General features: G+C 44.4%; 2 protein-coding genes across 2 annotated transcripts in view; one reads left to right on the forward strand and one right to left on the reverse strand.

Annotated features, from left to right (window-relative positions):
- The window catches only part of tirap (toll-interleukin 1 receptor (TIR) domain containing adaptor protein), a 311,479-nt gene extending 301,379 nt beyond the window's left edge, over positions 1-10,100 (reverse strand). Inside the window, exon 1 of the mRNA XM_052039981.1 lies at positions 10,090-10,100. The gene's annotated coding sequence lies outside the window, so the exon portion shown is untranslated. The remainder of the gene's footprint in view (positions 1-10,089) is intronic.
- Positions 1-22,355, forward strand: part of LOC127583567 (CMP-N-acetylneuraminate-beta-galactosamide-alpha-2,3-sialyltransferase 4-like) — a 39,267-nt gene extending 16,912 nt beyond the window's left edge. The window contains exons 2-7 of the mRNA XM_052039689.1: positions 937-1,022; positions 2,032-2,127; positions 4,271-4,460; positions 6,021-6,152; positions 16,355-16,504; positions 22,275-22,355. Of these exons, the coding sequence (XP_051895649.1) occupies positions 937-1,022; positions 2,032-2,127; positions 4,271-4,460; positions 6,021-6,152; positions 16,355-16,504; positions 22,275-22,355 (735 nt within the window). The remainder of the gene's footprint in view (positions 1-936; positions 1,023-2,031; positions 2,128-4,270; positions 4,461-6,020; positions 6,153-16,354; positions 16,505-22,274) is intronic.
- Positions 22,356-22,585: the final 230 nt, after the last annotated feature.

The following is a 22,585-nucleotide window of genomic DNA, read 5'->3' on the forward strand; positions in this document are numbered from 1 at the left end:
CGTCTCAGAACAACCTGACAGCTCAGAAGTGAGCAGTTGTGGACCATCAGCACCAGCAGAGTTGCACAGGGCCACAATCTGTAACCTCATGGACCCTGATTTCCGTAACTGTACCATTGCAATCAATCTGGAAGGTCAGTCCTGGCTCAATGAGGACTGCAGAAGGACATGTCAGAGTAACACTAGGCATACATTAAAAAAAAGAGGTGCCAACCTGCAGAAACTGTGACATACCACTGCATTCATCCAAGCAACAAAAGCAGCGTGCAGTTGACAAATCTCACAACCAGTGGGTCAGATCAAAGCTCTGCAATCTAGCAGTATCTAGTTTGTGAATGGTGGTGGACAATTAAACAGCTAATGAGTGGAGGAGCATCCAGGAACATTCCCACCTTCAACAATGAATGGGCCCAGCATATGAGTACCAAAGGCAAGGCTGTAGCACTCACAACAATGACGGGCCAGAGGTTTTGAGTGGACAATCCATCTGGTAAATTGGTTTGTTATTAATAAACTTTGTTTTGCATGCCAGATCACTTCATCACATCAGCACATTGAGGTAGTACAAGGGAAAACAATAACAGAATGCAGAATGTAATGTTACCATGACACAGAAAGTGCAGTGCAGGTAGACAAAGGCCACAATGAGGTAGATTGTGAGGTCTAAGATCTCCACCATTACAGAAACTAGTCTTCAGTCAATTTGATTCACTCCACATGATATCACGAAAATGGCTGACAGCACTGTGTACAGAAAAGACCATGGGACCAGAAAGTTGCCTAGCTCTGTTCTGTTATCAAATGGCAGCATAAATTCAATCCAGCTAATTACTGCCCAGTCAATTCACCTCTAATTATCAGCGATGTGATGGAAGCTGTTATCAACAGTGCTGTGACGCAGCATCACTCATTAATAACCTGCTCACCAATATGCAGTGTGAGCTTTGCCAGGACCATTTCGCTCTAGGTTTCATCACAGTCTTGGTCCAAATATGGACCAAAGAGCTGATGTCCAGAGACAGGTGAGTGTAACTTCCCTTGATATCAATGTGGCATTTAACTGAGTGTGGCACCAATGAAGCCCCGTCAATCTGGTCAGTGGGCACCAAGGGGAAGACGTTCAAATGGTTGGAATTATATCTTGTATGAAGGAAGATGATTGTGCTGGTTGGAGATCAACCATCAGAGGCCCAGGACACTCGTCCTTCCCTGCATGCAATAAGAGCTCAACAACATTCGGACATGGGCAGAGTAAGCAAAATGACCAGACAATCACTATCCCCAACCAGAGCACATCTGACCAGCAACCCTTCGTGTTCACATTACCAATGACTGTGGACCCACAGAATGATGAGAGGGGGAGCAGTTGGGAACTGGGAAAGGGGAGGATGGTTCAGTTTATAATGGGAAGAGGGTGGGGGTGTGAATGGAGCAGGTGGGATTGAGCAGGGAGTGGGATGTAACAGTTGGGAACGAGGAGAGGGTGGGATGGAGCATATGGGGGTGGGGACAGGGTGGGATGGGGTAGGTTGAGATGAGTAGACAGTGGGATACAGCAGATGGGATGGGAGGGGTTGGGAGAGAGTAGGTGGGGATGGGCAAATGATGGAATGGAGGAGGTGGGATGTTGCTGAGTGAAGAGCGGCTCAATGTACATTTCCTAGGCTCTGTCTCAAACTCATCCTAAAGAGTACCAAGCCAGGATATTGCCGAGAGAGTAGGAATGTCAGGGAATATTGAAGGATTGTGATTTGGAAACCTGAGAGAACCGGAACGAAAGGGTCAATGGTGGTGGGTGGGGAGACTGAGGTTAGGGAAAGAGACGTGAAATGATAAGCTGGTAAATATCTGGAAATAAAAGCGAAGGACTTGGGCACGGTCATGTTAAGCAAGCACGTACATGTGACTGGTACACGGAAATCCTCCAATCTAGTAAATTAAGAAGTCCAGTTTTACCACCCATGCTAACTTGCAATGTTCAGTCATTGTGATCAGTCTCTGGTTCTACTTAAGCTGTTGGTCTCTTGCTAGATTGGTTTGTAAACAGTGTGTTGTTGTCGGAAATGGAAACGCCCTAAGGAACAGCTTACTTGGAGAAGTTATCAACAAATACGACATTGTTATTCGGTGAGTGATGTGCAGCAATCTTATTTACTTCATTTTGCTTGTGATGTGACCTACTCTACACTGGCGCACACCAGGTTATTGTTTTGCAGACCACCTGTGCTCTACCCACAATGGCCACCTTGAACCTTGGGTTGCACATCATTTCAACTCCCCTTCCCGTTCCCACACCAACCTGTCTGTCCTTGACCTCGTCCACTGCCAGGATGAGGCCAAGTACAAACTAGAAGAACAGCACCTTATATTCCACTTGAATAGTCTACTACTCAGTGGCATGAATATTGAATTTTCCAATTTCAGGACACCCACTCCCCCTGTGTTCCTTTCCCACTACCACGAGTCCACCCAAGGTCTCTCTCCCTTTGTTCACCTTTTCCATGCACCCCTTCCCCCTCACCAGTCACCTACCTGTCTCTGTCTCCACTATCCCCCCTCCTCCTCCCCACCTGGCTCTATCTGCCCAGCATCCCCTACCTCATCTGGTTCCACCTGTCACCTACCGGCCTCTGTCTCACCCCTACCTCTCAATTCTATATACTGCTTCTATGTTTTCAGTCCTGCTGCAGGGTCTCAATCCAAAATGTGGACCATCCCTCTGCCTCTGCAGATGCCACTTGACCTACTGAGTTTCTCCAGCAGGTTTCAGCTCCAAATTCCAGCATCTGCAGCCTCTTGTGTCTTTATTTCATTTTAGTGTCAGATTTAGTCATGGGTAACATTGTTTTCTTTGACTGCAGTGACGTGGGTTTACCCTTTTCCACAGACTCTCATTGTTTTTACAGTACTTTCCAGTTGGTCTGGTTTTTTACAGAACTAGACCTGTCCCGTCCCGCATCCCCTATTTCTGTAAACTTATGGCCGAATCAGGAGATCTTGAGTGCAACTGTGATTTGAGTAATGTTGGGAGTGGATGAACAAACCATACACCTGAAATTCCTCTGAAGTCTTTGGCCGACAGTCAAATTACATCAACGGTTCCTTTCCCCCACAGATGTTGTTTGACTAGTTGAGATTCTCCTGCAGATTGCTTGTTGGTCAAATTCTTTCACTGGATTAATCAAAGTTATCATGGTATTTTTGATTTGCTGAATCACTCTGATAATCAGAAATGTTTGAAAATCAATGAACGTGAAATAATTTTAAATATTCCATTTAAAAATGGATAAAATTAATTATGGCACATACTTTCAAATCAGTTAAAAGTCAACAAGACACAAATAACTGAAAGCTCCTTATATATTATCCATTGAATGAGCTTGTGGAACTTTCACCAGCAGAATCCAGAGCACAAATACTGGGGAGTATTAACAAGCTCTCACTCCACTGCTAGCCCCCAGCAGAAAGTGGGCAATTGTATTGTCATTCTCTCATTGCCTGTAATGCATGTTGGCTGTTGCCTTTCCTTACCTTACGTTGAACCATTGACAGTGACAACTTTGATACAATGCACGTGGAGGGAAAGGACAAGGATATCAGAGTCATAGAGCACAGTAACAGGCCCTTCAGCCCACGAGTCTGTGCTGACCATCGAACACCAATTTACACTGATCTGACACTAATCCCACTTTATTCTCCCTTCATTCCCATCAACAACTTCCAGTTTGTCACCTACGCACGAGACTCAACTTGCAGTGGCCAATTAACCTACTACCCCACACATTTTTGGGTTGTGGGAGAATATGCCAGTAGTGTGTGATGAAGAGGGGGTATGGTGGATTTCAACACACCTAGATTGTTGAGAGTGTCTCCATTCTTCAAATTTTAAGTAATTCTATAAAAAGGTTGGATTGAAGTTCATGGTGCCAGGGTGGATATATTACTTTTGTAAGAAAAATAGTCAGAGAATGTCAATTGAACACATGAAAATCAATGTACCAGAGGCATCTTAAAGAGTATCATTCTCTGGTAATAGTTCCATTAGGAGGTAAAGGTAAAAAAACCCAATAAAAAAAGTTGTCTTCAATGAACTTCCGTTTAGTTAGCCCAGTGGTGATGCTCCTCATTGAAAGACAAGCTCAAATACCATTTCATCCATCCTGTAAGTAACAAAGCCGAGTGATAGTGGATCGGGTTTAGATTAATCAAAATCTGTTGCCTTACTGGACATCGCAATTTTTAACCTGTACCTGTTTCCCCCTATTTTCAGATTAAACGATGCTCCAGTGAGAGGCTATGAACAGCATGTTGGCAGCAAAACTACTCTGAGGTTCTTTTACCCTGAATCGGCAACTGAAGACCTCTCTGGTGAAAACGATCCCGACATGCTCTTTGTGTTGGTACCCTTCAAAACAGCTGATCTCCTCTGGCTGAAGGCACTTGTATATAATGAAACAAGTGTAGGTATCACGGATGAGAACAATACTGCTTCCCACTTATACTTCCCAGAACCAGAGCCATTCAAGGTTTTTTTCTTTGATTTATTTGTACATTTTTCAGAGTTGGGTCATGGCTAGCAAGGCCAGCAGCTATTGCCCCTCCCTTATTGCCATTTTGCATCATTGTAGTCCTGGTGAAGATGCTTCCGTAAGGCCTTTGGGGAGGGCATTCCAGGATGTTGATTGTGAAGGAATGTGGAGATAATTCCAAGTGCAGATAAAGCATGATTCATAGGAGAACCAGTAGATATTCCCATTGTTTGGAAATTTTATGAGCTCTTCTCTTTGATCTCATATAGTCACTATATTCCCTTGTTAGGCAAAAGTTATTCAGCACTGCTTTTTGCCTTACAGGGACATTTATTTAATGTAAACTGCATATTAATTCTTTAATTGTTAGCCCTTGCTTATTTACTGAGATATTTTTAATACAGTATAGTCAACATGTCTTATATCTTTATAGTTTGCTTTGTTTAGTTTAAGGCTCTGCTTTCACATTGAACTAAATAACTTTCTACCTTTCTACAAAATTTCATCATATTATGATCACTGCTCCCTAAAGTCCCCTTCACAACCAGACTATACCCTTTGTCATTACATAATACTGGATCTAGAATTACTCCATGGGCTTGTTGCTTCCTCACCATGCTGATCGAGAAGATCATCCTTTACGCACTCAATGGATTTGTCCTTCACATTATAACCAATAATTTGATTTACCTTGTTTATATGTAGATTAAAGCCCCTTTGATTATAGAATTAGCCTTGTGACATGTGCCTCTAAGTTCCTGAGTTATATTATTCCCTACATCACCAATACTGATTGGGGTTCCATATACAGTTCCCACCAATGTTTCCTGCCCCTTGCTGTTCCTCAATTGCATCCAAACTGATTCTACTTCTGGATTTTCTGAATCCTCCCCATTGTCTTTATCCCATTCCTATCAGCGTCTTCTTTTCTATTTTGCCTAGATTTCTGCCAGTGATAAAAGCAGAAAATACTTGAAATTCTCAGCAAATTGGGAAGTAGCCAAGTTACCATTTTAGTTACCATCGTTCATCGGAATGGGCAAAGGTTAGAAATAAGAAAGTTACAGTGAAGGGGGAAGGTGGAGTGAAGAAAGGGAACGTCTGTGATGGGTGAAAGACCAAGAGACACTGAATGACAGATGGTCAAAGACCAAGTCGAGTTTATTGTCAAATGCACAAGTACATGTGTGCACAGGTGCAATGAAAAACTTACTTGCAGCAGCATCACCGGCACATGGCATCAGAGACACAACATCCATAAAAAAAACATAAATTATACAAAATTACACAAGAAAGAACACAATTGGAACAAAATAAAAGCAAAGTTGTGGTGCAATTGTAGTGCAAAGTGGCCAAAGTTGTCATAGCTTTGCTCTGCTGAGGTAGTGATTAGGGCTGTGCAGGTTGGTTCAAGAACCAAATGGTTGAAGGGAATTATGCTGTCATGTGGATCATATATCCCCTTCAAATTGTATTGATTTTTCCCACCAGGTAATGAAAGGATTCTGGAAAAATCCACCCTTGATAAAGAAGTTCGATATTTCTAAGGTGCGAATACTCAGCCCCTTTTACCTATGTCAACTGGTGATGAAGTTACTGCAGCAACCAGACGTGATCAACAAGGTGAGACGTGATTCAGTTTTCACTATAAATAGTTGTTGTTAAAATGATTGGGAATACAACCACTGAACTCTCAATCAGCCAGAAACAGCTTAGTGACAGTACCAGGAAAGTTTACCTAGGTTTTCAGCTGTTGGGAGACCACGTACCAGTTCTCATAGGTGGGTCAGAGGTGGAGAGAGTAAGCAAATTACTGGGCGTTAACATCTCGGATGACCTGTCTAGGGCCCAGCACGTGGATGCAATCAGGAAGAAGGAAACTGGTCCTCTGACACAGCTCTGTCAATCTTGCGGAATCTGAACAGGTCTGGGATCAAACCACCTGCAGTGCATTCCAGTGGTGATGTAATCATTTTTGTGAACTGTTGCAGTTCTTGTGGTGAAGGTATTCCCAGAATGCTGCCTCTTAAAGTTCCAGAATTCATACCCAGTGATGATGAAGGACCAGCAATAAGTCGGGATGCCATGTCACTGGGATGTGGTGGTGTTCCACTGCACCTGCTTTCCTTGTGGTTTTAGGAGGTGGGGGTCATGCATTGGGAGGTGCTGTAGAAGAACCTCTGGCTCTTTTGGACGGAAGGCTTTGCAGCAAGGAGGATGGAAGAGGGAGCGCTGAGGCTGGGGAGTCGTGTTCACCAAGTAGGCTGCTTTATACTGGATAATATGCGAACAGCAGTTGCTCTTTGAGGGCTGTTGGAGCTGCACTTGTTCAGGCAGGTGGACAGGACTCCATCACACTCCTGATGTGTGCCCTGCAGGTGGCAGAAAGGCTTTAGGGGAGTCAGAAAATAAGTTCAAGAACCTCCTGTCCATCTAGGGAAGAGTTCACATTCCAACATTGACTTCATCAGCCGCCTCAGAGCCCGTAAAACTGGAGTGGAAGCAGATCATCAATCCTGAGGGACTGCCCAAGAAGGAAGGAGAAAGGTTTTTGGGGAGTCAGGAAATGAGGATTACCAGTCTCTGACCTGTTCTTGTGGCCACAGTATTTATGTAATTGGCTCGTTAAGTTTCTGGTCAGTGGTGACCCTCAGGATATTGATGGTCTGGGACGAGACAATGATAATGCCATTGAATGTCAAGGAGAGCTGGTCAGACTTATTTTATTAGAGACGATTATTGCCTGCATCTTGCGGCGGGGCGATCATAACTTGCTACCTGTTATGCCTAATTATATTAGAAACACTACTGACAACTGGTGAAAGATAAATACTTATTTGCAAAGACAAAGTACAAGCAGTCACAACTTGTGCAGTGTACTACCCATCAAGGTTCAAGGTGACCAGACTTGGACTTCTGGTGCCTTGTTCTCTGAGTCCTGGACTCAATGCTCCCCCCTTCTGAATGTTGGTCCTCAGCTCTCTCACACACACCAAATTCTGGGATTTGGTGAAGAGTTAAATCCCACTTCCAAGACCCATCACTTCACTGCATTAAATTTTACCTGTTATATGTCTTCCGGAAATCTGTTACTATCCTCCTTGATGCTTACTGTACAAACCAACACCACCCCCCCACAAGTCTTATAACACTGCAATGTTGAAATTATATGCAGTATTCCCAAGTCCAGGTCATTGTTCTATATAAGAAAGAGCAGTGGTCTTTCCACAAAGCCCCTGGGAATGTGAAAGCCAATGGGTCAGATCTGTGGGGAAATGTTACTAGTTTCAGGTGGACCTGCCCTCATTTCTCTGCACTAAGTTTGGGATCCCTGTGTGATGCTGGTTATTTCTGGAGACAATTTCCTGACCTTGTTCCAAACTGGACTGCTCTTGGAGTCCAGCCGTGGAGTCTGAACTTCCACCATTTCCCCAGAACTGATGTTTATTTTCATGGAGAGGAATGGCTGTCAGGGTGTATGTGAGTAATGTTAATTTACATTTGTTTGTATCAATTTAATTTCATTTAATTTAATGTTTCTGGAAGATTAGGAGGATTTTTAAATGCTTGTAACTGAAAAAATGAATGGCTTTTACCATTTTTTGATTATTATCGTAAGTTCTAAATGCCAGGGTATTCAGAAACACTCAAAGGTTTTGATTGGTTTGACAGCCAGCTAAGTCACAGGCATGGTTTTGCTGGTTGTCAAGGTTTCTAAGCTGTTTTGTTGGGTGGAAGTTCTTTTGGCCCTGCTCCCATGTGATGGCATAAAATCAGGAAATTCCCACTGGCATAGAGGGCTTGAATGGATCTGCTTGTGAGTGCAAATTGACAACAGGAGATCTGCTAAAGGAAGACCTGCACATGCCAAGTAGATCAGTGGTGACCATGGACCAGAAGTGCAACTGACATCAAGTTCAAGGCTGGAGATTCATCATACCTCTCTGGGTCTGCTGCTTTGCTCATCTTCCTTCCAGGCTGCCGCTTCTCCCTTAATGGGTTTATAGGCTACATCTTTGCTGCCACCCTGCAGGGTGTTTCTGTTTCAGTAGCTGTGACCTTGCCAGATACAAGGGTGAGGAGATATGTTCCAGTAGTTGAGGAACTGAAAGCTGAGCTTGGAAGATTGACGGAGGCGGAGATCATCGCATCAGCTAACACTCTGACTCTCTGGGGATTGTGCCTGGTGTGTGTGCGAGAACCAAAGAAAGCTGAGGATTTGCTTGGATCCACCTGATCTGAATAAGGCGCTGCCAAGGAACCAGTACTCACAGAGATGATTGAAGATTGAAGATTGAGATGATTGAAGATTCAGTGTACTGAATGCTGAGGAAGGATTTCAGCAAAGGAAGCTGGACAGTGGGAGTTCATTTCTCACAACCTTCAGCCCACTGTCAGGAAGGTATTCTGGCTGAGGATGGCTTTGGAAATCAACCACACCCAAAACTGGATGAAGCTCTTGAAGGACTCACTGGTGTAAAGACCACGTCTGATGATACGCCGGTCTTTGGGCAAGGACAGACTGTTGCAGAGGCAGAGACGACCATGGCAGAAAGCTGAGAGCTTTAATCAACAGAGGCAGAGAGAAGCAGCTGGGGTGTGACATGCAGGAACTGACATTCAGATCCAGAGAGCTGAAGGCAGGGATGGATACACTCGGCTGGACAGGTCTTGCCGGGATTGAATGTTTCCTGGAATTTTTCAGCTGATTAACAATTCCTCCCCCATCTGAGTAAGATGTGAACTACTTAAAGGATTGAAGAGGAAAGGCATTGAATGTTGTTGAATGGACACCCATGAGCTCGCAGTCCAGTGCGTCAAAAGATGGATGTAGCAGAGCCAATGCTATGTTACACACTGGAGGCTGCCCCCGGGTTAAGACTGCCCGACTTATGGACACCCCTTACATCCGAACGAGTTCCCATGCTATTACTAAATTCAAAACTCAGACATACATATATATGTTCATTCCTACTAATGGTGGAGTTTACTCTCTCTCACTAATTGTTCTTTCTTACCAGTATTATGTGCTTTTGATGCCAATCATTCTAACACTGTGGGGGTAGAGTTAATATTGAGTGATTTTACTGTGGTTGCCGACTTAGGGATAAAATTGACTTCTGGACGGCGGTAAAAACAGAATCCGCTTGTTACCCGGCACAGCCTGTCCTCTCAAGCCGAAGAGGAGCTATTGGCGGCGAGGTCTGGCGTGAGAGAGGGGAGGCGACTGATCACAAAGCCCTGAAGTGAGCATGAAGAAGAACTGCCACCAAGCTCCAGAGCGACTGATTCTTCTCCAAGACACAGGTGATACTCGGATTGCCTGTTACCCAGGGTGTTGCAGACACACGGAATCAGGCAGCTCTTCCTGAGTCAGAGAGAAATTGTGGAGGTGTAGACTGCAGAGACTGAACATGCCGAAGGGTCTTCCTGTGGCCTGCGGGTGTCCCGGACGTGTGGGCAGGGGCGCAGAAACCTCGCTCTGCACTACCTCATCCGATGGGGACTCAGCACCGCCGAGGGATCGTTTTCCCGAGGTGAGAGAGTGGTGGTGCCAAACCCCGAGGGGAGAAAAGCGAGAGAGCTTCACTCCTCGCACCGGCGATGTTTGACGGGAGCTCGGGAATCTCGGCACTGTTCAGGAAAGAGTTCCTGGAAGACTGTGGTGTGTGCACAGGCACCAGAGGGAGCCTCCGCTGGAACGTCAACCACTGGACGGGCCTAAGGCTCAGGTATCAATGAATCTCCTCACGGCCGAGGCCAAAAGCTACCCGGGAAATGGACTTCCTCGACATGACCATATCCACAGATGTCAATCACAAGCTACAGCTCAGGTCGCCAGGTCTGGTGTCCCAGGTGAGGTTGTAGCAGACAACAGCCCACAGTTTGCTGCCGATAAGTTTGCGTCGTCTGTGTCTATTCGCTTGTACAGCAAGATCTACAGCACGATCCACAGTCCTAGACAGAGAGGGGAGAACGCCGCCAAGTCACCTCTGAGAAAGGCAGAGGAAGCTCAGATGGATCATCCCTGGGTCTCTGGGCAGGTGGAGATCTGCCACTGCCCGGGTCCACATCCAGCCCAGTCCAAGAGACAGATCAACCATCGAACCAAGACAACACTGCCAGCTGATGCATGAGGGCTGAATTTCAACTGGAGCAGGAACACAAAGGAAGGGAGAGAAGGAAAAGCAAGCTTCCTACATCAGGACAGCTGTGGAGATATCACACCTTAAACCAGGTGATGTGGTAAGAATTCGACCATGCCACCGCCTGGGAAGATGAGAGAAACTGGAATCATCAGACACCCATAGCCACCTCCACCCTGGATCTTCTGAGCTGAAATGGGAACGGAGTCACATACCACGGGAACTGGCACCATCTGAGGGAGACTGAAGAAAGTAAAGTAGAGCACAGGTGATGACCAGCCAACAGTGGATGTACCACAGCCCCTGCTGCAGAAAAAAGACATTGCAGCTCAACGAGGCCAGTGACCAACAGATCTGGCAGAATTGAAACACCTCAGTGGCATGCTGCTACAATAGATATGTTCTTGGATTGAAAACATATTGATGTTTTATTTTGACAGCACAACAGCTTATGTTAAGAAGCAAGTTAAATTGGACTATAATCCATGTAAATTTATTTGAGTTTATTGTAATACAAGCAGAATGGATTCTACATATGATGAAATGTTGAAATCAGAACATCGTAAGCGAGTAAAAAAAGGATGCAGGGGATGTAACTCCACCCAGAGACATTTTACAGTGATGCAGGCTTGTCAGGAACTTATAAATAATCTTGTAACATGACCGTTGAGAACACACGGAATGTGGAACGGATGTGGGACACAGCATAACACAACAGCAACCATGCAGAAATATTGCCCGCTTGTGTGCTCTGAGTGAGAGCAACATCCTACAGGACTAAAGATTGCTACTAAGCTCTTCATGCAGACATAGAGTGATACAGCACAGAAACTGGCTTTCAACCCACTGTGTCCACGTCAATTTACAGTAATACGACATTAATTCCATCTCCCCATATTCTCATCAACTCCACCCAGTTTCTACCACTCACCTATAAACTAGGAGCAATTTACTATAGCCAATTAACCTACCAACCCGCATGTCTTTGGGATCTGGGACGACCAGGCAAAACCCACAGGGTGACAGGGAAAATGGGCAAACTCCACACAGACAGCGCCAGTGGTCAGGATTGAACCTGGGTCATTGGAGGTCTTCAGACTGTGTCACTCTGCCCCTGCACAGGAGGTTGCTGAGAGCTGCCCTCTTGAACCACTGCACTCTCTGCCGTAGTGCTACTCCCACAGTGCTGTGGGGAGTGTTGAGGCAGTGACAATGAAGGAATGGCGATAAATGTCCAGCTGGTCTCCCATATGATTTGGAGCTGGGTCTGGTGAGACTCCCATGTGCCGGTGGCCCTTGTCCTCTGGGGCTTGCTTTGCAACCTAGAGGCAACTTAAAGCCTGAGAGTAAAATGGAGGAGTAGGGTTATGTAGGGAAGGGACCAAGCCAGCTGAACACTCTGTTAACGGCAGCAGTCAGAGGTTGGGGGAAAGGGCATTAAACAGAAGAGAGAGGATGCAGGAGGTGATTAAGAGTGCACTGATTGTTTGGATATGAAACCAATCTTTGAGCAAAGCACCAGCTAGTTCACTACCTCCCCTGATGTGTCCCCCCCTTTAGTTCATCCATTCCATTGTGTGTCTCAAGTTCCCACTCTTACAGTGGTGGTTGTTAATTTCCTTAGATCCAGGACTCTTCCATAATCTTCATGAGAATCCATTCAATGCCTTGTCCCTTCATTGAAGAACAGCTTACTAATTGGATCTGATGCAAAAAATCAAACTGCTGGAGGAACTCAGCGGGTCAGGCAACATCTGTGGAGGGAACTGGTCAGTCAATGTTTTGCCAATTACTTAGGGCAAAGAAAATTGAGAGGAAATGTGATGGAGGTGTACAAAATCACAAAGGGTTGGACAGGGTAAATAGAGGGAATATGTTCCCATTAGCAGCTAGTTTAAGGACTACAAGGCATAAGTTTTAAATTTTGGGTAAAAGGGGAATGTTGGGAAACTATTTTTCTCAGAGAGTAGTTGGAGTATGAACTCACTGCCTGTTAGGATGAAGGGAGCAGATTCATTCTGTTTGGATAGATATGAGGGAATAACTTACAGGGCTATGAGGAAAGAGTGGGGGAGTTACAAGTCAACCACATCAGGGGAATGGGGGAGTTTTTTGAATGAGAGCTGGCACAGTCTCTGGAGGCTGAACGGCCTCCAGCATTAGTTCTATGATTTTGTATCTAATTCCTCAAATGCCTTGAAATTCTTATGCAATTTGCTTTACAGGATTCTAGATTTCTCTGTGGTGGTGAATCTCTGGAATTCTCTATCACGGAAGGTTGTGGAGTCTGGATCATCAGGGGGATTTAAAGAGGAAGTTGGTATATTTTTAAAAGATCAGGGAACTGAGGGCTATGGAGAACTGGCACAGAGGAAGAGAAGAGGCCCGGGGTGGATCAGCCATGATCATATTGAATGAAAGAACAGGCTTGAGGGGCCAAGTGGTCGACTCCTGCTCCTATTTCTTATGTCTTTTATGTACTTTTCCACAATATTTTTGATTTGTGAACGGTCCATGAACACTACCTCATTATTCCTCTTTTGCACTATTTATTTATTTTTGTAACTTATAGTAATTTTTATGTCTTTATGTCTTGCACTGTACCTGCTGCCGCAAAACAACACATTTCACGACATTTGTCAGTGATAATAAACCTGATTCTGAATCTTTCCCCAAAACAATCATTCTGACTTGCTTCCTGTCCTAAACATCAGGGCGATGCTTCCCCATCCTCTCTTCATTACTTGCCCTTTAACCCCTGGGTCTTTTCCCTGGTGTATCAAATGTGTGAATGTCTCTATCATGTTTTTGTAAATAGAACTGACCCCACTAGTCAAAGTGAAATCATATCAGGGTGCCAGCAATCGCTTCAAGACTTGTTCGGGTGACACAACATTCTGATGATCTTGTTGAGTCATGGTCATAGAGTCAGAGTACCACAGCACAGAAATGGACCCTCAGCCAAAGTGTCCTTGCAGACCTTTTTGCCCATTTACACTAATCCCATTTGCCCGCATTAGCACCGTGTCTTTTATGCTTTGCCTCTTTAAGAGTCTGTCTAAATGCCTCCTAAATATAGCAATTGTATCTGATTGCACCATCTCCTCTGGCAGCGAGTTCCAGATATCAGCCACTCTCAGTGTAAAAAATGTAACTCTCAGATCCTCTTTTAAACTCCTTCCTCTCACTTTAATCTTATGCCCTCTTATTTTGGATACCCATACTATGGGACTAAGACTTTGACCTACAACTCCATCTATGCCTCTCCTAATCTTATATACTTCCATCTGGACACCCCTTAACCTCCTTCACTCCAGGGAAGCCCAGTCCTTCCAATCTCCAGTTCTTCCAATCATCCAATTCCAATTGGAGGCTCCAATGTGCAGGATCAAAAGAGGCTGTAGAGGGTTGCAGATACAGCCAGCTCCATCACGAGCACAACCTTCCCCACCATCGAGGACATCTTTGAGAGGCGGTGCCTCAAGAAGGCGGCATCCATCACTGAGGACCCTTACCATCCAGGACATGCCCTCTTCATGTTACTACCATTGGGGAGGAGGTACATGAGCCTGAAGACCACAATCAACATTTCAGGAACAGCTTCTTCCCCTCCGCCATCAGATTTCTGAATGGTCCATGAACCCATGGACACTGCCTCGTTATTCCTGTTTTGCACTATTTATTTGTTTACCTTTTCTGTAACTTTTATGTCTTGCACTGTACTGCTGCTGCAAAACAACACATTTCACAACATACATCAGTGATAATAAACCTGATTCTAATGCTGATTCTCTGATTCTCTTCCAATAACTAAAGTCTTTCAATCTAAGCAACATCCTGGTGTATTTCCTTTGCCCTCTCTGCAGTGCTGCCACACCCTTCTTATAGTGTGGCAAACAGAACTGCACACAATACTCCAAGTGTAGTCCAGGCATCGTTTCATAAAATTGTAACATATCATCCCAACTCTTAGCTATCCCCTGATCTATGAAGGCAAGCATTCCAGTCTACACTCTTCCCTCCTCCATCTGCCAGTCATCCCTCCTCACCTGGATCCACCTATTGCTTGCCAGCTCTTGCCCCACTCCTTCTCCTTACCCCTTTATTATTGGCTATCTCCCCCCAACTCATTCAGTTCAGATGAAGGGTCTCGACCCAAAATGTCGACTGTACCTACCCCTCCACAGATGCTGCCTGACCTGCTGAGTTTGTTTTATGCCATACTCCTTCTTCACCATCCTATCGACCTGAGATGTCACTTTCAGGGAACTATGGACTTGAACCCCAGGACTCTCTGTTCATCCTGAGTGCCCTGCCATTTACTCTATATGTCCTACCCCTTTGACTCTGCACTGGTTGGCCCTGCTGAACTTTAAATCCACGGTGATACCTAAGCATCTTTCAATTTCATCCTTGGCTGTTTCATCACCATTTACTAGGTTGCTCATTTCCCCTTCCATTAAGCAGCACTGAGCAGCTGACAATATTAAATTTCACTGCATCTCAAAGAATCTCTTGTCATTACTAAACTGCCTTCAGAAAGCCTGATTGCTCTTTCATGTCAAACATTTATTGCTCGTTAATGATTTTTGGCTGGTTACAAATACGAAAAGGGAATCCTAGCAGTGATGGAACTGGACGTAATTGATATGTAATTAACAAGTGAGTTACGTTCATGCATTCAAATCATCCACAGTAAATTGTGAAACTGAATTAGATAAATGTTGTAATTTGTGGTATATGTGAAGAAAGCCAATGGTATGCTTGACGTCGTAGGTTGAAGCATAACATTTTTTCCCACAGAGAATGACTGATATCTGGAACTCGCTGCCAGAGGAGATGGTGGAATCAAATACAATTACTATGCTTAGGAGGCATTTAGACAGGCCCTCAAGTAGGCAAGGCATAGAAGGATAATGTCCTAATATGGGCAAATGGGATTAGTGTAGGTGGGGTTAAAGGTCAGCATGGACATGGGTTGAAGGGCTCATTTCTTTGCTGTATGGCTCCATGGCTCTAAAACCGATGGATTGTAAATTGTCACAGAAACGCAATTGCTTCACTTATTCCTTCATAGAGAGATACCTGCTATCCCTACTTTGGGTAGCCTACATATGACTCCTATCTCATTCTATGTGATTGATATTTAATGTGCTTAATGTAATGCCAAATGTACAATATATGCCGCCTCCCAGCATTTCCCATGTCCTAAGGTAAGTAAAACAGAATTGCCCAAGATTTCAGTGCTATTCCGCTGTGTTAGAATGCAGCTTCCCTCCACTGCAATGTTTCTTGCCAGTTTGTTATTGTGGGAATTGTTCTCCTGAACTTCACTCTCAAACTCCAGATATGTTTGTGTACCTTTTAATCTCCTCGCTGTCCATTCTGATGAAGTCCAAACTCTTCTTCCGCATGTGTTTGGTGGTTTTCCCATTCAATCCAAGAACTTGGAAGCCAAGGCATTCTTCATTGCTAAATGGTTAATTGTTTTGTAATCTCTTCCTCCCTCCACATCTTTGTTCTGTATGAGGGTTTTTTTATTTTAAAAATCTCTCCGTGCCTCAACACTTTCTCTGATTTATCTCTTTTCCTCACGTGCTTTCCCGTGTTATATTCTCAGGCTGGTTTGCCTCAAGCTTTGTTACACTTTTCAGTGAACATTTTCCTTCTCCATCACAGAAAGAATCTCATCCAACCATTGGACTTTTAGCCGTCACAGTGGCCCTGAATTATTGCGATGTGGTGCACCTTGCTGGATTTGGTTATCCACATAATCAAGAAAATGGACTGATTCATTATTTCGATAATCAGCAAATGACTTCAATGGCTGTAAGTATCAAATGGGAACAATCCAAGATTTTAGATTCTCTCCTTCGTTATGAATTCTCATCTGCTGTAGTCACCATCTCCTGTTTAGTGGAATCAGTCACATCCATAATTGTATGAGTGTATTATCTTTATTAAATTTCACTCGCAATTACCTGGGCCTTTTTGTTTGGGAGCAAGAGTTCAGACAATTACAGTCGCTCTCCAGATGGGTCAACATCTGATGAGTTAATACTCACTCCAAATTGTAAGTTCCTTTATTCAGCTGTTTCACACTGGTGGGTCATCCAAGTCATTACAGATTTCCATTTTGCTTAGGGCACAGAAGGAAGCTGTTCAGCCATGTGTATATGGGCTCTATATAAGAGCAAATCAAGTCAGACCCTTCCCATGCTTTCTAACCATAGCCTTTCATCTAGTCCCTTCTGCCTGCACAGGATCCATATCCCTCCATTCCCTGCATATTCACCTGCCTATCTAAAAGCCTTTTGAATGCCACTTTTGTATCTGCTTCCACCCCGACCCCTGGCAGTGCGTTCCAGGCACCCACCGTTCTCTGTGTAAAAAAACTTGCCCTGTACATCCCCTTTAAACTTTCCACCTCTCACTTAAAGCTATGGCCTCCAGTATTAGACATTCCTACCATTCCTTTCTTCCTTTCCCTTGTACCCAGGAATACTTTGAATTCATCCCTGCCTTTATTTCCGGTCTGGTCTCTGTAATTGCCATGACAATGTAACACCATGTGGTCAATTGCCCCAGCAAGTCACTAACCTTGCATTTGCTTCTTGCATTGATATACACACACTGTAAACTCATCTCAATGCATCTTGTATTCTATCTTAGCCTGGTTCAGCCTAAAACCTTCCTGTTTCTTGCTGTTGGTATTTATCTCTCCCAATTCTTATTTGCAACCTTTTATCCCCTTCCTTTCCAATGCCACCTCCTGTTCCCATCCACCCGACAAATTATTTTAAACCTCATACTACCTTCCTTTGAACACCTTGTTCCCGGCTCTGTTAAGGTGCAATCCATCCATCATTAGAACACAGGAGGAAGCTGTTCAGCCCATGTGTATATAGGGTCCATGTAAGAGCAATCAAGCCAGACCATTCCAGTGCTTTCTAACCTTAGCCTTTCAAAAACTAGAAAATATTGGAAACAATAACTATTCTAAACTTTATGATGTTATGATTGCTGTTTCCAAGAGACACCCACATCATACTTGGTCTAATTCACCTGCTTGATGTCCAGCCCCATCCTTGATGTCCAGCTTCCTGATCTCTTTCAATAGTTCTCAAATCTGTCTGAGGAACTTTATCCCCTTTACAGTCAACGTCACCGGCACCATCATGGATCACAGCATCTGTCGGTCCCTCTCCTGCTCTAGAACGTTGTGTAGTACCTTGGAGGTTCAGAACAAGAGGTAGCATTAGAAAGGATACGGCACGGTAATGTAGCAGTTAACGTAACGCCATTACAGCGCCAGTGACCTGGGTTCAATTCCTGCAGCTGTCTTTAAGGAGTTTGTATGTTCCCCCCGTGTAACTAATTCTCACTCCTGAAAATCTAAATACACCACATCCCCTGGTTCCCTTCAACTCGATACATCCTCAAAGAACTCCAATTGATGCATTAAACTTGATTTCCCTTTCGTGAGTCCATGTTGACTTTGCTCACGGTAGGCACGGTAGTGTAGCGGTTAGCGTAACGCTTTACAGCACCAGCGACCCGGGTTCAATTCCGGCCGCTGTCTGTAAGGAGTTTGCACGTTCTCCCTGTGTCTGCGTGGGTTTCCTCCGGGTGCTCCGGTTTCCTCCCACATTCCAAAGGCGTACGGGTTAGGAAGTTGTGGGCGTGCTATGTTGGCGCCGGAAGAGCGACGACACTTGTGGGCTGGCCCCCCAGCACATTCTCAGTAACGCAAAAAGACACATTTCTCTGTGTGTTTCAATGTACATGTGACTAATAAATAAATATCTAAATATATAAAATAAAGATTGCAAATGAATTGGAAGAGATATATAGCAACAGAACCAGAAATAGAGACTCTGGCACCAATGAGGCAGCATAATTTCCACTAACTTTAATGAGATTCTACCACCCTTCAGCATTCTTTATCGTGCAGTTCCCTGGCACATTCACCCATCTCCACTAACACCCGCTCCCCTTCTCATGGCACCTTCCCATGCAACACCTGCTGGTTCCCCCTTCCCCCTTCCCCAGGTCCAAAGACTCCAGATGTGGCCTTGCACTGAGATACTGGAGCTACATGCAATGGAGAAAGCATTCATAGGAAGCCCTTTCCTCCTGATAGAGGATCTGGACAGAAACCTCACAATTTTAAATCTAAAACAAAATCTCTCACAAAATGATTCACGGGAAAACTGCAGATAAAAGGGACCCTGGTCAACAGTATGAGCCTTACGGAGGTTTGTTGAGGACAGGGAAGGAGCTGACAGGTGGATATCCAGACTGCGGGGCCCATGGTCACCGATGAGGAAAGCGAAGGGACAAGCAGAAGAGAGACTGAGTGTGGTAGCTGTCGGCTTAAGGAAATGTTAGCGATTGGGAAGGTCGAGGCCATGGAAGGATTTGAACTTAAGGATGAGAATTTTCAATTGGAATCTGATGGAAGGTAAGATTTGGGGAGCAGAGTTTTGGTTTAACCATGGAAGAATATGGATGCCGGGAAGTCCAGAAAAGCATTGGGAGAGTAATGAAGAAGGTGCTTCTACCCATTAAATCCATGTCAGCTCTGGTGGAAGTTGAGTCCATGTCCTTAAGTGATGTCGCCAGAAGATCAGCACCTGGATTGTAAGAGCATTGAAATGATGGATCCTGAGAAAGCTTTGGAGATGGATAATGGAGAAGGATAATGGACAGGAAAGCAATCACTGATGAAATGATTTTGGTTGGGTCTGGTGCTACAGTAAGCTATCTGGACAAAAAACAGCAAGGGAGTAACAGGAACACAGTTATACATACAGAGCAGTGATGATTAAATGTAAATCTCTGCAGGTCACTAAAAACAGAATATTCTGCCTACAATTTCATGTGTATAAACTAGTTTAGGTCTTTATCTCAGGTACTTTATGAGCACACGTGGGTGTAATGGTATTGATTATTTTGGAATGCAAAGTTTGTTCTTGAAGGAACATCTGATTTTATGGTCCATCACCAATAATGCCCCTAAAGCTTTCTACTGTGAGATTAAATCTGGTTATTAAATGCTAATGCTATTCCTTTGAGTGACTGAGTTGTCGACATCGGTTTTAAAGTGTTCCTGTTATTATCTTAATTAAGTTAAAGGCAGGTTGGAGTCTGGGTTCACCTAACAAGGGCAAATTGATGAAAAACAGGGGCAGCTCTTAACATGAGTGTTCGTTGCCCAGCTTGATTTTATTGTGCATTCCTTCCTGAGGAGACCATTCCGCTCTGGCTGCCCAGTGCTGCCCATCTCAAAGATGTCTCCTGTGAGCTCCACTCACCTGTTCCTACCTACAACTCCCGGACATGCATTCCTACGATTCTATATCCAATTCACTTTCAAAGTAGTAACATTTTCTGAATTTCCATCAATGTTTCAGGGAGTGCATACCAGAGCCAATGCGGACAGATTACTGTAACGTGTTAATTATGTTCACTCTGTGTGCTCTCACCCCCAGCAGAGACCTCACTGATTAGAAAGCTGATTGAATCAGCTATCTCGTCAGTCCTCCCGATGTTAGCAGAGCCTCCCCTTAAACAATGAGAAAGACAACACCCTTGCAAAATGTATGTTGCAACAGCACCGTTAGTGAGATCATCAGGTGCACATCCGATGCTTTCTGGAATCAATAGAATTGTACAGCACAGAGACAGGACCTTTCGACCATGCTGATTGTGGTGCCTGTCTATGCTCATCCCATTTGCCTGCATTAGGCCCATATCCCTTTCTGTCTTTCCTATCCGAGTACCTGTCCAAATGCCTCTTAATGTTGTACTTGTATCCGCCTCCACCACCTCCTCTGGCAGCTTGTTCCAGATACCCACCACCCTCTGTGTGAAAAACTTACCCTTCAGATCTCCTTTAAATTTCTCCCCTCTCACTTTAAACCTGTGCCCTGTAGTTCTAAGGAAACTAGCCATGTCCTGGGAAAAAAGGTCCTGTCTATCTAACTATGACCCTCATAATTTTATAAACCTTGATAAAGTCACTCCTCAGCCTCCTAATTACAGCCTTCCGATCTAGGCAAAATCCTGGTGAATCAATTTATTGCTACCACATCCTTTTAGCAGTGCAGTGAAGCAGAACTGTACACAACACACCAAATATGATCTAATCAGTGTTTTGTACAGCTGCAGCATGATGGCCCATCACTTATACACAATACTTCGGCTTATTAGGGCAAACACACCAAATGCTTTATTCACCTGTGTTACTACTTTCAGTGAGCTATGGACTTGCACCCCAAGGTCTCCCTGGACATAACACTCCTTAGGTCCCTGCCATTTACCCTGCATGTCCTACCAGCACTTGGCTTTACAAAGTGCATTACCCCACATTTTTGTCTGGATTAATTTCCATCTGCCACTTCTCTATTGAACTTCCCAGCTGATCTGTGTCCCACTGTGTCCTTGGACAACTTCTTCACTATCGATGACGTTTCATGTCATCTGCAAACTTACTAGTTGTACTGTCTATGTTTTCATCCAATCCCATACCATCAGCACTCTCATCTCATGGAAATTGATATTTGCATGATTTGCATGCGATAACCATGGACCAGCTGATTCAATTTCTAGCCATACAGGTTCCCTCAACTTTCTCGGCTCCAACGGTGAAAAGTCCAAGCTTCTCCACAAGAACACCACAAAACAGGAGCAGAAGTGGGCCATTCAGCCCCTCCAACCTGGCCACCATTCAATATGATTGTGGCTGATCTACACCAGGCCCCTACTCCTCCTCTGTGCCAGATCCCTGTAGCCCTCAATCCCCCGATCTTTCAAAAATTTACCTACCTTTACTTTAAATACTTCGAATGATCCAGCTTTCACAACTGTCTGGGGCAGAGAATTCCAGAGATTCACCACTCTCCATGAGAAGTTTTAAATGATCAGTGCTCTATCTTGGAACTCTGTTCCTTGTTTGAGACTCTCTAACTAGTGAAAACATCTGGATCTACCCTTAGGATTTTATGTGTTTGAATGAGGTCACCCTTCATTCTTCTAAATTCCAAGGAATACAGACCCAAACTGTATTGGACAATCTCTTGATTGGACAATTCTCTCATCCCAGGAATTGGCCTGGTAAATCTCCTTTGGGCTGCCTCTCCTTTTGTAGTTAAGGGGACCAGAACTCTGTGCAGGTGTAGCCTCAACAATACCTTATACCTTTGGTTCAAAACTTCTCTAGTTCTAAACTCCAACCCCTTTGCAATAAGGCTGATCTGCCATTTGCTGTTTAACTGCTTACTGCTGCAGTCTTCAGTCTCTGAAGTCCTTCAACACTGGAAATCGCTGCCCTGCACCCTGCCGTCGCCTTCTTGTCTATTCCAAACATTGGGGCCAGCATTGCCCCCCCCCCCGACCCCCCAGTAACACATCCTGCCTAATGGATGGTTTGTAATGGTGTAGCATATCCCTGTGCTTTTTATATCGTCCCTTTTTGTCTTTGGGGGGTGGGGTGGCAGCTGGGGGTTGTATTTGCTTCTCTTCAGTCTCTGTACATTGTTTGCTGTTTGAAGTTGCAATCTACACTTAATCATTCTGAGTACTTTGCTGTTTTCAGGACTCTGTCCATAATATTACCCATGAAGACCTGTATCTGAAGAGTCTGCAGAAAGCTGGGATTATAAAATATCTCACTTAACCTTAAGAATGATTTGTACATCTCTGACATGATTTATTTTCAATGAACCTACCAGCAATTTGGACTTTACTTGAATCTAATGCTACCTCTCCCAACTCTCGGAATCACCCAAGTATGCATCTCTCTTTCTCTCACATCTTATTCAGCCAATCTTTGCTCCTGTCTGGCACAGGGGTGGTCAGTACTCAGTGCCACCCTCTCCTGCTCTCCAATGGGACAATGTGAAGGAA

Source organism: Pristis pectinata, chromosome 27 (assembly GCF_009764475.1).
Source record: "Pristis pectinata isolate sPriPec2 chromosome 27, sPriPec2.1.pri, whole genome shotgun sequence".
Lineage (NCBI taxonomy): Eukaryota > Metazoa > Chordata > Chondrichthyes > Rhinopristiformes > Pristidae > Pristis > Pristis pectinata.